Source organism: Phaenicophaeus curvirostris, chromosome 3 (assembly GCF_032191515.1).
Source record: "Phaenicophaeus curvirostris isolate KB17595 chromosome 3, BPBGC_Pcur_1.0, whole genome shotgun sequence".
NCBI classification, from domain to species: Eukaryota; Metazoa; Chordata; class Aves; order Cuculiformes; family Cuculidae; genus Phaenicophaeus; species Phaenicophaeus curvirostris.
In genome coordinates, this window is record NC_091394.1 from 39613797 (window position 1) to 39631224 (window position 17428).

The 17428-nt window shown below is 37.1% G+C and overlaps 1 protein-coding gene and 1 non-coding gene across 4 annotated transcripts in view; both read left to right on the plus strand.

Annotated features, from left to right (window-relative positions):
* Positions 1 to 17428, plus strand: part of CDKAL1 (CDK5 regulatory subunit associated protein 1 like 1) — a 409759-nt gene that overhangs the window by 373090 nt on the left and 19241 nt on the right. For all 3 annotated transcript variants that reach the window (XM_069853739.1, XM_069853740.1, XM_069853741.1), the window contains 2 exons: positions 1462 to 1545; positions 4812 to 4976. In XM_069853739.1, the coding sequence (XP_069709840.1) occupies positions 1462 to 1545; positions 4812 to 4976 (249 nt within the window). The remainder of the gene's footprint in view (positions 1 to 1461; positions 1546 to 4811; positions 4977 to 17428) is intronic.
* LOC138719474 (U6 spliceosomal RNA) lies at positions 16941 to 17049 on the plus strand. The gene has a single exon (XR_011337219.1). It is a non-coding gene; the product is annotated as a U6 spliceosomal RNA (small nuclear RNA).

Sequence of the window (17428 nt, forward strand, 5' to 3'; positions counted from 1 at the left end):
TCAACCTGCTGGTTACACTTCTTCTGATGCATCCCAGGATATAGTTGGCTTTCTGAGCTGCAAGTGCATATTGCTTGCTCATATTGAGCCTCTCATCCACCTGCACTCTCAAGTCATTCTCTTCAGGGCTACTCTCAATGCATTCTCCACATGACCTGCAATTGTTCTTGGGATTGCTCCAACCCAGGTGCAGGTCCCTGCATTTGGCTTTGTTGATCTTCGTGAAGTTAGCACAGGTGTACCTCTCAGGCTTGTTAGGGGCCCTCTGGATGGCATCCATTCCCTCCAGCATGTCAGCCATGCCACACAGTTTGTTGTCATCAGCAAGTTTGCTGAAGGTGCACTCAATCCCACTGTCCATGTCTGTGACAAATTTAAACATCACTGGTCCCAATACTAACCCCTGAGGAACTTCACTCATCACTGGTCTCCGCTTGGATGCTGAGTGGTTGATAACAACTGTTTAGGTGTGACCATCCAGTCAATCCCTTATCCACCTAATGGTCTGTCCATCAAATCCATACCTCCCCAATTTATTGACCTGAATGTTGTGTGGGACAGTGTCAAAAGTTTTGCACGTGTTGGCTACTCTTCCCTTATCCACCAGTGCTGTAGCCCCATTGTAGAAGGCCACCAAATTTGGCAGGCACGATTTTTCTTGAGGTCTTCCATTTAACTAACTATAAAACTGGTGCTTCCTTTAAACTGTGTTAGTACATTTGGAAATTGAGAAATATAATTGAAACACTGGGCTTTTTAGCCCAGTATTTGTTTTGCCTTTAATACCACTGTGTCTGTGAGTTCTTAAAAGCTCTTTTTTATTGACTGTTTCTAATATGCAGTGTTGACTCCACTGTTGTAGAAATCAGTGTGATCTCATGAGTACAGCTTAGTGAAATCACCAAGAAGAGATAAAGATATGCCCTATCATTCTAAATAGCAAGTATGGCTTTATTTAAAAAAAAGATGGCAAATAGATGAGCTTGATGGCATCAAGAAATTGTGCAGTGTGCTACTATTCCCTGCTTCTCTCAGGTGCCATTGCTGGGGGTGTTAGCATTTTTTTGATTGCAGAATTTTATGCTGAAAGGGAGCTTTTTCATTAGATGGATGAAGCTGTAATGGACTCCGGGCACATCTGACATTTTTATTTGTTATTGTAGTAAGAAATAAAAATTAGTTCATATTTCTGAACTGTTTCATTTGGGGGATTTTTTGTTAAGCCACAGTTACAGCTACTGTGTAGAGTATCACAGTTGCAGCCCTCAATTCTGATTTTTAATGCTGTCAATGATAGACAGTTTGGACTGGAGCTTTCTTTTCCCTGTTTTCTTGCTGACACAGAATTTCCTCAGCGAAGTTGATTATTTCTGCTAAGAGTGTTTGTAGTTGAAGCACTCTTCTAAATGTAATTTGTTATATTTGTTTTCTGAGTCATCTCTCTCATCTTTTATTTTCCAGGTTGGTGAGAGGCAGAGAGTTCTGGTAACAGAAGAATCCTTTGATTCCAATTACTATGTTGCTCACAATCCTTTCTATGAGCAGGTACAGTTAAATAAACAAAATGACATCCTTTTCTTTTATCTTTGCTTTCTGATAATCCCAGGAATACAGTATGCCATAGTGAAGTAAACAAGTAAAGAAATAAGAAACATTTTCCAAGAAAGTTGTGATCATCAAGATTTGATTACAAGATATTTTGTTTCTGTATTGTAAATACTATTTACCTGAAATTATGTTAAGAAATGCAGCTGTGTGAGAATGCAGAATGTGGAGGATACATGGTATATATCCGAATAACATTATTTGAATGCCTTAAAAAGCTGTTAATCATTGTAATAATTTTAATTTCTCTGTCTCCCAAACATTATTTTCTTAATAGTTAAATCTTAATAATTTCCATGCATCTTTCAGAAAATCCTTTTAGGCCATGCACTTGGAAAAAAAAAAAATCAAACAATATCAAGGGTCAGAAACTTCTTTAGATTAAAACTTTAAAACTTCAGCCTGATATGTTGCATTTCCTTATATGTACTTTCTATAAATGAATTCTTTCCACATAGAAACATTATCTTTGAGCTGGGAAGGAAGCACAGCATCTGTTTCACAAAATCAGTATTTTTGCTCAAAAGCAGATGACTTGCTGAAAACCAATAAAATTGGCTTTTTTGAATCATCAGGATTTAATTCTGCTTTTGCCTTTGGCTTGTTCTCCATTTTCTTGCACTGAGCTGTCTACAGTCTGGTTTTGCTACCTTTAGTTTTTCATTTGTCTGAACCTGGAGAGGCTATTGATGATGGCTGTGTTTATGTAGTCACCAATGGTGCTTTATTTCAGTTCCAGCTTATGTTAGAGCATTTATTTCTTTTCACTTAGTAGTAAATGACATTACTGCTCTTGAAATCTCTATTTCTGGTTCACTAATTATTTTCTTCTCCATTTCTTTATTTCTTTTTTTGCTAAACCTCTTTTTTTCTTTTGTTATATCTTTAATCTTTGAGTAAGTCTTGTATGTCACTGTTCCTTGCTTTTGTACCTTATCAGTCAGATTTGAGGAACATGGTTTTCTATATAGAGATTAAAAAGAAATTGCTTGGGGCTTTCTAGTGTTCAATGCTTGTTTTATTAAAGCAAAAGAATATATGCAAAAAAAAATGTGTTGATTTTTTTTTGGGTATTTATATATCACCTAATACAGTTCCTTATTGGGACAGTTAAAGAATACACAAAGTACAAATAATAACATAGGGAGTAACTTTAAATTTTATTGTGGAGGACATACTTTCCATTTTTAAAACGTGTGTCTTTTTCCTAAAAATCTTATGTGTGGCATGTTTGACAAATGCAAAGTCCTACTGTTTGCGTAAGTAAGCACAAGACTTAGCGCTAGTGGTTATCTTAAACAACAGTTAAATTAATGATAAGTAAGTTGAAACCACTCAGGTCACTAAATATTGGAACCTATTAGAAGCTGAAGCTTCTAATGTTCTGTTAGCTCAAATTGTTATCAAACCTAGGTCATCTATATTAAAAGAGTTTGCTATTAAAGCCATATCAATAGAGCTACGCTGAGAGGCTTCCTGGTAGACCTCCAGCTTAGATGTCTAGATGGTTTGGTGATGCAGTTTAAGGTAGTTCTCTGAACAGAGTAGTCTGAACTGACCAATGGGGGCTTTGCAGAACCACAGTCAAGGTGAGGGTTTCTGTTCATATAACTTCATTTTGATTGGGGATTTTTTCCCAATAAATACTTACATCAGAAAAATGTATGAGTGTATGCCAAGCATGGCTGCTTCATTTTTTACAGTACCTCCCATATATTTTCATTCAACCTCTGCCTTTTTCTTAAATAGTAGTCACATACCCATGTCTGTCCCTAAGGACTGCTATTTAGTTGCTGCCCTTTTGCCTGTGGAGATGCCAGGATCTACAGAGGTCACAGGCCCAGTGATACTTAATTACCTAGTTTTCCTTTGAATTAAATTTGCCTGATATTAAGTATGTGGGAAGAACAGTGATCTAGTTGCATTATAATACTGTCTTAGCATTAGGATCCTAGCTTTGTCTTTGCTGTTTGGTTCTGATAAGTCCCAGCTTGCCCGTCTCTGAAAGGCAAAGGTGTCTGCTTTTCTTGGGCGATGCTTACGAAGCTCGGCAGAATCCTGGGATCTGGAAGCTCCTATGGTCATGAACACCTTGAGCTTTTAGGGGAAAAAGGGAAACTACTGGTGGTATCTTGCTCCAAGTGGGACAACCAACACTTGCGATAGGTGAAGATGGAGAGACACTATTTAGCAACAAAACATGCTCCAAATATGGCTGACATGGAGCTTACTTCTGTAAATCCTTCTGTAAATCTTTGACTAAAAATGAAACCATTTCAAGACATTTCAATTTCAACACCTAAAAATCAAAATAAATGTCTGTGCCCATCACTTTTGTAAAGCTTGCATTTGTGTGTGGGTGAGCTTAAAGTAAATGTTATTAAGTCCCTGTAATTCTATTTTTTCTGTTTAACAGGGAAATTACACTACTTTTCATTTTTAATTGATTCTCTACTTTAAAGCCTTTTTATGCCATTTGTTCTTTTAGTAAAAGATGTTACTCCTGTACATTGGATTCTTTCTTTTATAACATGTATGACCTAGGAACATCTGCTATGTGGTGTCTTTTTTGTGAAGTACTTATGGGACTGCCTGATACCATGGTTGTGCAGTATCAGGAAAGGGTGGCATTAGTTGCTGACCCAGGAAGCATTCATCCGTTTTTACAAACATTCATTGTCAATCATGCATCTCAGCTGCAAAAGACCCACACAATCAAAATAAGGGCTTGGGCAAAGAGAAACAAAGGCATAGTTTCTGTCCTGAAGCATTTGCAGACTAAAAAACCTTTTTTTCTTTTTTTTCTTTTTTCTTTTGTTTTTAAGGAAGGGCTATGGGATAAACATGAAAATAGGGAGGTTTGCAGCAGTCTGTTAGAATTGTGTAGTGTACAAATGCCCTTGGGAACTGTTTGGGTCTAGATTCAAATACTGCAATTCAGACCCAACTTTCTCATCAATGAAAAATTACGACTCAAGGAATTGGTTGGAGTCAAAAAGGCCTAAGCTAACACTGCAATGCTCTTGAAGAATGCAACCTGGAGAGGCTACTAGTCAAGTATGGCAAGGGCTATTGTGTATGTTGGTTGCTAAAATTTTAAAATTTTAGGATTTGCTCTGATGTTTATCAAAAATCTGTTCTCTGTGTGGAAGCTGGAGACATTGATGTCCTTTGTGGTATTTAGTGACTATATCTTTATTTGAAAGGTTCTTGTGCCAAAGGATCCTCTGCTAATGGGTAAGATGGTAGAAGTGAATATTTATGAAACTGGGAAACATTTCATGAAGGGGCAACCAGTGTCAGATGCCAGAGTTTACACTGCATCCATCACCAGACCATTAGCAAAAGGAGAAGTTTCTGGTTTAACAGAGGTAAGTAAAGCCCTTTACTGCTTTACTACACTGGTAAAACAGCAGCTGTTCAAGCATAATGATTCCGTGCTATGTATCTGTTATAGTTTTATAGTTCCCCTTTTATGTATGCATGAAGCTTTAATCTTTGCTGACAGATTGAAATCTGAATTTAAAAGAAGTTTTTGCTGATGCCCGTAGCTTTACTTTGCTGACTCTAAAGTCAATAATACATTTGTTTCTTGTTCCACAGTGCAAGATAAGGAAAGAACTTACTAGTATTGGAAAGATTTAACACCGATGAGTATATAATTCAGTGTATTTTGGTTCTAGTTTAGTGGAAGGATGAATCTATTTATTTTACTTTACAAAGCTATTTTTTTTTAAAATTTGTATTGATTACATGTCTGTTAAAAAGGTCAAAATTGTGTTCAGAGATTCAAAATTAATTGATGGGTAGAGGTACAGAATATTTACAGTATGTTTTGGAAAAAGGTCAGCATCTGATTTAGTCATGTAAAGAAAATGAAACTCTCTTAAAAAGAGATCTGATCCTTATTTTACACCTCAGTAGATATGGCTCTTAGCCAAGTTTTCTCATATATTTCAGTTTGTAAAAACTGATGGAGTGTGAAATGAAAATGTGTATCACATTTCTAAGCAACATTTGATGTCCTTTCTCTAGCACTGTTGTTAGGATCTCCAAAAATATGTAGCAATAATTTAGTGCAGGGAAGAAGGATAATTGGCAGTTTATCAGCCACCTTGCTGCTTTTACCATAATTTCATGACAAGTTTTAAAGTATATATATGCATCCTTGTTAAAGTTCTAAGTAGTCATATTGAAGAGAAATAATCAGTGCATACCTTATATGCCTAGTGTTAAGCTAAGCTACTTGATCTCTTGAATAAACCCAGCTATGGAAACGCAGAGCAACAATAGTACACCTACTCTAATGTGTTTGGCAGATCATGACACTTAAGTACAAGCACACTGCTAAACTGTCCTTTGAGTATTGTCTGTATGTATGTGTACATTGGCTCTCAGATGGTCAGATTCTGCCATGTAGCTACTCAAATGCAGCTGATTTCTTCATCAGAACAGAAGAGGGTTACAAAGGAGGAGGGCTGGAGCACCTCCCATACGAGGACAGGCTGAGAGAGTTGGGCTTGTTCAGCCTGGAGAAATGAAGGCTCCAGAGACACCTCACAGCAACCTTCCAGTACCTGAATGGGGCCTATAAGAAAGCTGGGGAGGCATTTTTTACAAAGGCTTATAGTGATAGGACTAGGGGCAATGGCTGTAAACTGGAGAGGGACAGATTTAGATTAGACATAAGGAGGAATTTCTTCACCATGAGAGTGTTGAAGCACTGGCACAGCTTGCCAAAGGAAGTTGTGGATGCCCCATCCCTGGAGATGTTTAAGGCAAGTTTGGATGGGGCCTTGGGCAGCCTGATCTAATGGGATGTCCCTGCCCATGGCAGGGGGGTTGGAACTAGATAATCTTTAAGGTGCCTTCCAACCCAAACCATTCTGTGATTCTATGATATTTTTTAATAATCTGCCAGGACAGACCCAAGCCTCTCATTCACAGAATCACAGAATCACAGAACAACCAGGTTGGAAGAGACCCACCGGATCATCGAGTCCAACCGTTCCCATCAAACACTAAACCATATCCCTCAGCACCTCATCCACCCGTGCCTTAAACACCTCCAGGGAAGGTGACTCAACCACCTCCCTGGGCAGCCTGTTCCAGTGCCCAATGACCCTTTCTGTAAAGAATTTTTTCCTAATGTCTAGCCTAAACCTCCCCTGGCAGAGCTTGAGGCCATTCCCTCTTGTCCTGTCCCCTGTCACTTGGGAGAAGAGGCCAGCACCCTCCTCTCTACAACGTCCTTTCAGGTAGTTGTAGAGAGCAATGAGGTCTCCCCTCAGAGTACATGCTGCCAGGGGCCTGTAACATGGGAACAAGCAAGCAGACTGAAATGTTCTGTGTTAAAAATTACAGATATAGTTATTAAAATCAAGGATACAGATGATTTCCATAAGAGCTCATTGAGATGTATAGGTCTGCACCTGCCCTTTGAGTAGATATGAACAAGTGCCTGGAATGTCTAAGTAAATGGCTACAACAAGCAAACAATAAGGCAAATTGCTTTTCATTACATTTGTGGCTGCCAGTGCTCCTTCAAGGGAGTATCTTACTTATGTTTTGTCCACTGGACAATTTATGAACTTTCACTTCCTGAAAAAAACTATCATCTCACTACTTCAGTAAATGAGACATGCTTTATACAGGGGAGCTAAAGCCAAAAACTTTTAGTTATGCTTGGCCAATGTGTAATATATAGAACATGAACTGAAATTGTTAGTGGGACATTCCTCCTCACAAATCTTATGTAAGTGGCAAATCAGGAGTTTTCTTTAGCTTCCCAGAAAAATAAGTCTGTTTGTCACAGAAGTCACCATTGGGTTTTCGCTGAGTGAAAGACTGTCTTTATCAGGAAATGTTTCCTGGTAGATGTACTCAGGACATGTAATTCTAACTTAAGATGATTATGAGCAAGATAAAAGGGGCAACATATGTCATAGGACTCTTTGTAAAGCTTGTTATGTGCACAGATGTCAGTTTGGGGAAAGAACACTTCGGAACGAATAAATTCAGATACTCCCTCAAAAATAACAATCACAGAATCACAGAACCAACATCTTGGGACTTCAACAAGTTTGCAAGAGTCTCTGCCAGATCTTCAGAAGGGCAGCATGCAGAACTGAAAAGTTGGATAATTTTATGTTAAGTAAAATTATCAAACTGTATAATGGAGAGAAGGAATAGTTACCTAAATTGATTATAAAAGCAAAAATGAAAACACAAGGTCCTTTCACTTTCTCCTTCCAATTTTGCACACAAATGAGCAAGAAGTAGGGCCTGCTTTATATTCCAGGCTTGAAAGGACAGGTAGCCAGCTGCCAAGTGACTCTCTTGATACCAGAAAGGTTTCTGTTGCTCAGCACAGCTGTCCTCTGGGCAGAAGCTCTTTTAGGCACTGACCAGCATCTTGCAGCTGGCATATTTTCTGAAGTGCCCAGGAAGATTCTAGTGGACCTCTAGTCTCACCCTTTCAGTGGTGTGACTTCCTCTCAACTCCTTTATGTTTGCTGGCCCACAGTGAGAGCCAGTTCAGAGAAGCATATAAATTTAATTCTAGATCAAGGTAATCTGGATCAAAAGAACATGATAATGGGCTATACTGCAGTAAAACATTTATATGCTTCAGTCCATTCCCATTCAACAAAGCACTTGTCTCTTTCTTAATGATCATGTAAATTATTTGGGCTGCACTGCACACGTTACAGTTCAGCATGTTGCACGAGTACTATGATGAAGAGGGATAGATTGCTGAGTCAGGGCTGTAATGTGGTTGTAGACAGTCTACAGCAGTTCAAAAGTTGCTATTTCTATAGTGTATTCTAGACGTCACTTGCTATTGTTAACAGGATTTTCATTAGCTTGCATAGGACACAATAAAAGATGTTTCAAAATACATCACAGCTATACTTCTTCACAGTGATGAAAGTTCATGGAAAGAGTGAAAGTTCTCAAAACTGTACTTTTTTAAAGGAAATTAATCATATGGTTAAAGAAGTAAAGTTATAAAATTTGAGAGCACCATAATGTGAGGATATCAAAGCAAGCCACAAACCCATGCTAAGAAAGAAGAAACTTCTGTAAATGCTGTGATGAGGACTACCTCCAAAGGATTAGAACTTATCTGCAATTGTGTGCTGTCTTTCTCATCTACTGCATGTCCCTCAATAATTCTTTCTGATTTGTTCAGAGGGAGCACCACAAGCAACATGGAACTACTGTACACCTCTTTTTTTTTCTTTTTATCTTTTCATCTACATGACTGGGTTGAAATACTGATCCAAAGAAATACAATAAATAGATCACTGACTGGAATCAAACATTTTGACTGGTAGAGGAAATGGAAAATGTCACACAAATGACAATTCACAGACTCCATAAAATCTTCACACGTATATCTGTGCCAAATAAGAAGCAGACAAATATCAATAGAATTAATGTGGAATATTTCTAGGATATCTTTTTATCGTGCTTTTTCAATACACAAAAGACACCAAAAATTACGTAGAATTTCTCAGTGTGTCTTATAATCTCTAAGGAAAAAACAGATTAAATCTAGAATAAGGCCTTGACATTCAGTGATGTTAGGCTATGCAACAGAAGTAGGGGCAGGGAGGACAGAGGAGTGTTGGAGTCAGTGGCTCAAGTTAAAAAGCTATCAAACCAACCAGAGTTACTGATTGTAGTGAACATATTAAGTATTGAAATGCACAGGTGTTTGCCAGGGTTTTTATTTTACTTCAGTGTGAATTTTTTTATAAAAGCCACTCAAAAGCGAATGCTATCTCCAAATTGGTGTTTTACAGAAGGACTGTTTTTGGAGGCAAATACACTTGGACATTTCAATTATTTCAGAAATCTAAACCTACCCTAGATTTATTTGGGTTTAAAATGTGCAGTTGCTGATTCAGTAATAGAAAAAGCTTAGAAGATATGTTGCAGAGGATATATAGGTGTAAATTGAAACCAGTAAAGCATGAACACACACGCAAAGGCAGATTTGATTCTAGTGAATCTAACATAGGACATACATGTACCAGGCATTAAAAAGTATTAACAATAACATTAAAAATTATCATTCAGACCAAACAAGCATATCACAAGTTACTGACTGCAATTACAAATAACAGTGAATAAATACTTCAAACTTTTGATAAAGAACTAGTTGTACCAAGTTTTGCAGGAAAAAAACAAGTTGTAAATGTTACAGGTGTGCTATCCTTTCGCTGAGGTAGGCTCAGAGCTGACAAGGCATTGAGGATGTAGATCAGCATTTTCAGATTCAGTAAAGCAATTTAGCATGTCCGCTATGTTCTTAAACAATCTGGTAAAATAGTCTAAGATTTTGGAGGTGAGTTTGCAAGGCAGATAGTACTGGGTGCATTTTCACTGGATAGTAAATATTTTTGAACAGTCAGCAGTGTGTGTCAATAGTCTGAATGTCATTTAATATTAAAGTATTTTAATGCTTTATTGTTATTAATGTTATTTAGCCATGTTTAGGGATCTCAAAAGTTTGTCAGTGGCATAAAGTAAAATGCCTAATAAATATATCCTGTTTACAGACACATGTTTGCCCAAACATAGCCATTGAAAAAAACCAAGAATCTCAAGAATATTATCTCTTGTTAGAAACAGAAACAGAGTATGTTATGCTTCCATACCCCCAAAAATAATTCTACTTATTTACTTATATTCTGTGACTAGAGGAAAAAACAATATTGCAAGGTGAGAAATATGTGAAGACGAGACCAAAGAACTGAGGAATAAAAATAAAAGTAAAAATCATAGAATCATAGAATAGTTTGGGTTGGAAGGGACCTTAAAGATCATCTAGTTCCAATCCCCTTACCATGGGTAGGGACATCGCACCAGACCAGGCTGCTCAAGTCCCCATCCAATCTGGCCTTGAACACCTCCAGGGATGGGGCATCCACACTTTCCCTGGGCAGCCTGTTCCAGTGTCTCACCACTCTCATGGGAAAGAAATTCTTCCATATATCAAGCCTAAATCTGCCCCTCTCTGGTTTACATCCATTCCCCCTCACCCTGTCACCACAAGCCTTTATGAATAGTTCCTCTCCAGCTTCCTTGTAGGCCCCCTTCAAGTACTGGAAGGTTGCTATAAGTTCTCCTTGGAGACTTCTCCAGGCTGAACAAGCCCAATTCTCTCAACCATAAAAATAAAGATAAAAATAAAAATAAAAGGCTGGCTACCTGCCAGAATTTTAATGCATTGCCAAAATTGAAGGCCTATTGGTCTGAAGGCTTTCAGTGGGAAATTTTTAGCAAGGTATTTAATTATGTAGTCATGATTATTTTATGTTCATAATTCCTGTTTCTATAATGTGTCTATGACTGGCTTGCTTTTCAAATATAGGCATGTCTTTCAGTTATCTGGTTTCCTCTGTTAAATATTATAACATTCTCTATGTCTAAGTCTTCCCCTGGGAAGGACTCCTGCTGGCAGTCCCCATTTGCAGTATCGCCTTTTGTGAGTCAGAATGTTGGTGCACATCTCTATGTCTCCCAGACCATAGTAATATCAACAATTGCCCTGTTAATAGTTATTCAAGTCATTGGGAACTAAGGAGAAAATGAGGAGTGAGCCACTGATTTTCAGTGAGCAAGTAATTGCTTGGTCAGTCTGCTTATTCCTTTTTCTCTGCATCCTGCCTTCATTTTTTGCAGTAGGTTATTGTAGCATTGTACTTCTGGATACTACCGAAGAAGCTTTGTGCTCCTGGTCTCCCAGTTAGCCACATTTTCTGCTTACATGAGCAAAAGATGATCTCTAAACATTTCCCAGCCTTTTTTCTGATGTTAGGAAAAAGGAAAGGTACACACATCAAACACTTCTTTATAGCCTGCCAGAAAGAAGAATGAACAAAGAATAGCTTAAAGGGAACTTTCTGATCTCAGGTAGCAAGGGTGCTTCACTTGCAGGCAACATATAATAGAGAAGGGGGAAGAAAGTATCTTCTGCTGGAATAAAAATGAAAGAAATCGTGGTAGAATCAAGATCTCTGTACTGGAAACTTCCTTCAAGGACTTGGGAGGAAATGTGGAAGATGTGCATAACACTGAAGTAATTATGAGGCATGGTTTTTACATACACTGGAGTTTCAAAGTGGTTGAAAACTTGATTCCTGAACAGGAACTAGAAATTTTGGAAGAAAAAGAGAATGAGGAAGCAAATTGTGGATCAAAAAATGACACAGAGAAGTGAAGAGAGGAATCTTTCATAAAATTGCAGAAATAGAAACTATAGAAAGTATGATAAATGCTAATGAAAGATCAGAATTTACAAAGAAGAAAGATAAAGTAAAATAAAATGCACCTTTTATCTCTCTTGGAAAGTACTTTGCAAAGAGATCTTTGCATCACAGTGTCCAAGAAGGGGCAGTTTAAGAAATATGTGGGGAAGTTTATGTTTAAGAGAAACATAGTGACAAAAAGAAAATGAACATTTTCTATGTAACATTGTTTTCAGGTAGTACTTCATGAAAATATGGTGCACTATTTGGTGTTCTTCCATTCTGTTCTTGCATTCTTAGGAACATACCATTTGTTAGCTCAATTGCTCTCTCTCTGTCTGTCTGAAACAACTGATTGTAGTTCAAGGTGTACAAATAGTGCTTTTGCATGTATTAATCTGTTTTATTTAATGTGTTACTCATGTTCACTGCTGGTCTTAAATAGAGGTCATAAAAGATGGCATTAAATCCTTCTTAATATTTCTTCTTATGTTTCCTTCAATTATTTTACTGATGTCACTATAAAGCTAATGTAAGAAAAAAGAAACTTTTTCTCTAAGAGTGAAGTTCATTGCCATCTGTGGATGTTTTTAGAAAGGACCTTCAATTGTCTAATTTTTCCTGAAAACAATGACAAAATTTTATAAAATGCTATTCCTTAGACCTACACAATATCTACATGCCATGTTGGCTTTGTTTATTTAGGGATTTGGGTTGATTTGCATTTTTCTTCTGCTTGAAAGTCTGATACTTAGCAGCTTAGAATCTGAAATTTAAGACGGAGGCTTTCTTATGGGTAGAATATATTTTTCTTCCTTATTTTTCTTGTTTAGATAAGCCATAGATTGGATCGCTAGTCATGGCTGGTGAATTTTAATTAATGCTGTTCTTCAGGAACATGCTCAGCAAATGTCTGTGAGAAATGCTTGAGATGTAGGACATCCACTTTGGGTCATGGGTATGGGTTGGGTGACCTCTTATGTTGGTTTCCAGTCTTATCTTCTGTAATTCTGTGGATGTTTTAATTTAGCCAACAATCACTTGATAGCTAGCAAACTGGCATGGAAGGTTGCTCATTAATCCAAAACATTTCTCTGCATTGTGTAGAGGATTAAAATACTTATAGATGATTTAAGGCAGCAAACCCATGAGCTAGCACAAGACCTTCACCAAGTAGTTTTATCCTGAGGTCTTTAATTTAGTAGGTATGTTGTCTTTCTGCCCATCCCTCTGCTGGGCTGAATTTCAACTACAATGATGAAAGCTCAGCTGAAACAACACATATTACATAGCCGCTTTTCAAACAAATGCTCTCTTAAGTCCATTTCAGCTGAAAAGATCTGAACTTTAGTTTATTTACTTTTTATTTCCCCAACAGACAGTGTGATTTGGGTGAATGTCACTGTCTAATCACTTTTAATTACATAAGTATATTAATCCTGTGCAGTGCATGCAATAAATGGACATAGTAATTACTGGGGTGATTCAACTGTTAGTCATTTTCTGGAGGATGAGATTAGCAGAAGCGTTCTAACTCTCCTACCTCAATAAGTAAAACTCAAAGTGCTAAAAAAAAAAGTTCTGCCATTTTTGTGCATTACTTCTAGTACTTGACCTGCTGATGCTGCATTGCAGGATGAGTGGGTGGGTTCTGCTCTCTTTTGGCACAGGGACAAATTGGAATTGTGTAGCCATAGTAATTTTAACTACTTGACAGTCCCTGTAATATTTAGGACTTCCTTTTGAAATACTTTTTCTTTTTAATCAGAGCTTTAACAAACAGACTTTTTTGAAAGAATCAAAAGGCATTTGGTTTTAGCAGTGCTCTATTATTTAATATACCAGGTTATAAAGTCACTACATTTTAATTGCTTTTCAGGAAAAAAAAAATGCAGCAGCAACAATTTTTCTCATTTTTTGTGTTATTATGAAGGTCATCTATTTCCAACTCATTGTGCTAGCTAAAATCATTATGGGTTTGACTTTTATACCTCTCCGGTAGTGTTTAATACAAAGGTAGGTGAAGAGTATTAGGCCCATGTATGTTGTAATTTTGCTTGTAGTATTTAGTCATGGCTTTTCTTTTTATTACTGCTCTAGATCACCAAAAAGCTCATGTAGGCAGTATTAATCTCTCCATTCCTTCTCATTTCCCTGCAAGTAAACACACAAAGGCATGAGACATTTATGTCTTGAATGCTTGATTTTTCTTCCTGTTTCTCATCTATTGAAGCTGTAATTGTAGTAGTCTTTCTACATGAATATTTAAATGGAACAGCACGAAAAAGACATGTGGAGCTCATGAGAAGAAACAGGTTCAGAAGGGTGATATAGCTTTCCCCATCACCAAATGAAAGGTCAGTAGCAGATTTGATTTTATGCATACAAGGTATTGGAATGTTGACCTTCTCCCCTTTTAGAAATACATTTGTTGCCAAAACCGTTGAAGTAAGAGGGTTCATTAGCTTTGAGATTGTTTTGAGGGCAAATAAAGATTACAGTCATGAGATTAAGCTATTTTTTTTCCTTAAGACCATTTCAAAAGTGAATCTCATTCCAAAGAAATTAGCAAACCACGTTAAAGGCAAATAAGGGTGTTCAGTATCCTTTAATAGTATTATATGTTCAAAACTTTTATTAGATTGTCTCTCAGTAGATTAATGGTTTTGTAATATTCTGAAAATCATCTTTTGTATTCTTGTTGATTCTCTTCATGATAATGAGAATTTACTAAGTTACATATGTATTTTGCAAATAACATGTTTTATTCTGACAAATCTATTAAAACGGTGTCAAAATTATTATGCAATATTAAGATTAATCGTGAATCGTAGTAGAATACCAACATCCATTCATAATCGTAGTTTTACACTCAGGCTTTGATAACATTTTGATTTACATTTGCATTTTCAGTATACTTGTCAGTATACTTTAGATTAGAGATTTTTTGTGGAGTCAAGGGTAATAAGATAGAGGGGGAAAAGATTTTAAGTAGGAGAAAGAAACTAATTTTTAAAGCTTTATCAGCATTAAATTATGTTTTGTGCATGGGGATGTCTCCATATAAAAATTCAAAGGCAAATTTATAGTGGCTACATCTTTAGCTGAAATTAAATTCCAGCTAAGTAATAAGATGAGGCTGGTTTTGGTGGCTATATTGGATAGATATCCAAATGCTATTCTTCAGTGAAGTGGATGTGAAATTCAGAACCTTACATTTAGTCTGTCAAGGATATACTCCTAACTACACTAGAATATCCAAAGGACTGTGACCCTATTCAATATATTAGAATATGTTAAAATCGTTAAATACAGTTCACTGAAAGTTGTAATATCTAAGCAAGCTAAGTAACCTGCTGCTTCTTCAAAGGCTGCATAAAGTAATTTTGTGTTTATACAGCCTGTATTCCATATAAAATTTAACATTCGCTCTAGATCCTTGTCAGGTAATCAAAGCCCTGATCATGCCATTAGCCATTAAAACACATTGGTGCAGATTTACTGGACCAAATAACAGAAACCCTTGCCCTCCATCTACAATCTCTCCCCCAGTCTAAGGGTTTTTTTTAAAAAAGATTCCTTTCAAACTACAAGGGGAATAATGGCTTTAAAAATTTGTGTTCTACTGCTAAGAAATTTGGCTTGTCGCCTATTACATTGAAGGTTTTCATGAGACCCAACTCTTAAATTTACTTAACCTTAGTTTTAGTCCTGATTTGTAACAAGTTCCAAAGCAAGCTGTTTCTGTGGCCCTTATCAAAAATCATTAAGTAAAAGAAACATTTAGAAAAGTAACTAATTATTTAAGCACTTCATTAAAGCTATTCAAAGACAGATTAACTGTGATTAGCGTACAGTACACCAATCTTGATAACCTTCCTCTGACCACTTCCCGTTGTATATTTAAATGTCTTGAAGGATTTCCTTACCTCGAATTTATTACTTCAGATGTTAGAACCTTGATTAAAAATGAAGAAAGTTTTTCTACTGACTTACTCCAATGCCAGGCTAAGCCACTCATACTGTCTAAAATCCAGAAAGTATGATTGGATTTGATGTAATTGTCTGATCCAGCACTGGAAAGGAGGAATATTGCACTGAATGATCTAGGTAGCATAGCATGAGAGGTTGTGGTCGTGATGTGTTATGGTTGGTGTAGATAGCCCAAATTTCATTAAAATTTCACTAAAGTAAAATTAGCACTCTGTCTGTTGGCATGGTCCTTTTTGGTATCGTGCCTTTCTTTTTCTTCAGAACAGCTTCCAAAACTTGTTCGTAATTTTCACTGTGAGTTTGCTTTAAGCAGATTTGCAGGTGTGCATCAGAAACAGTTCATATTTTGAGGTTCCAAAAGAGTCAGAGGGCTTCAAGCAGAGTTTTCCTGTGTTTGAAACTCAAGCCCACAGATTATTAAAATTTAAGCATATTTACTTTCATTTCTTTTACTGGAGTCAGGACCACAAACCATAATAAAACTGTGATCTTAGGAAAACTAGGACATGCTTCGTCTATCCTAGATAATATTAAAATGTGAGACTTTGGAATTGTGGTGAGGAAGACATAAATACTTCAGTGGTGCTCCAGCTTTTAACTGACAAGGTCACAAGCAGTGATATGAAGTCATTTTTAATTAAGATAAACCAGTGTAAAGTCAAAACCAAAGTTGAACTACATGGCAATCTAAGCCATCAAGGTATGCAAGAAATAATATGTATTTTTCTCATGTAGTCTTTGGGCTGAGCAAACATTTGTAAAATAAAAACATGAATTTAAAATTTTTTCAGTGATAAACATTTTGTAAAAACAAATGTGCATTTTTAGTTGTTCTTCGTGATGGCAATCACATGGAATAATTAAGGACCTGATAACAGACCATGTTTTACCTACATCGCTCATTATTCCATAGGAAAATAGTTATTTCCCAGCTTCTGGCTCAATGTAAGTCAACAAAAGTTGTAATGAATGTTGATGGTGCTGTGCTATCAAGATTTTCTTTATGATACTTCTTGTTTTGCATTTTTACCTGACCTTACCAGTAGAAAGACTGTTTTGTGGGACTTGGCCTGTAAAGAGGCCATCTCCACAGATGCATGAGCATGTTGTCATAATAACAATACAGAGAAGATTAGCATGGCCTCTGCACAAAGATGACATGCAAATTCGTAAGTGTTCCATACTTTTTGTCCTGCACTTAGGGCACAACAACCCTATGCAGTGCTACAGACTAGGAGAAGTCTGTCTAGAAAGCTGCCCGGATGAGAAGGACCTGGGGGTGTTGGTTGACAGTGACTGAGCATTAGCCAGCAGTGTGCCCAGGTGGCCAAGAAGGCCAATGGCATCTTGGCTTGTATCAGAAATGGTGTGACCAGCAGGTCCAGGGAGGTTATTCTCCCTCTGTACTCGGCACTGGTGAGACCACACCTTAAATACTGTGTTCATTTCTGGGCTCCTCACCACAAGAAGGATGTTGAGGCTCTGGAGTGTGTCCAGAGAAGAGCAACAAAGCTGGTGAAGGGGCTGGAGAACAAGTCTTATGAGGAGTTGCTGAGAGAGCTGGGGTT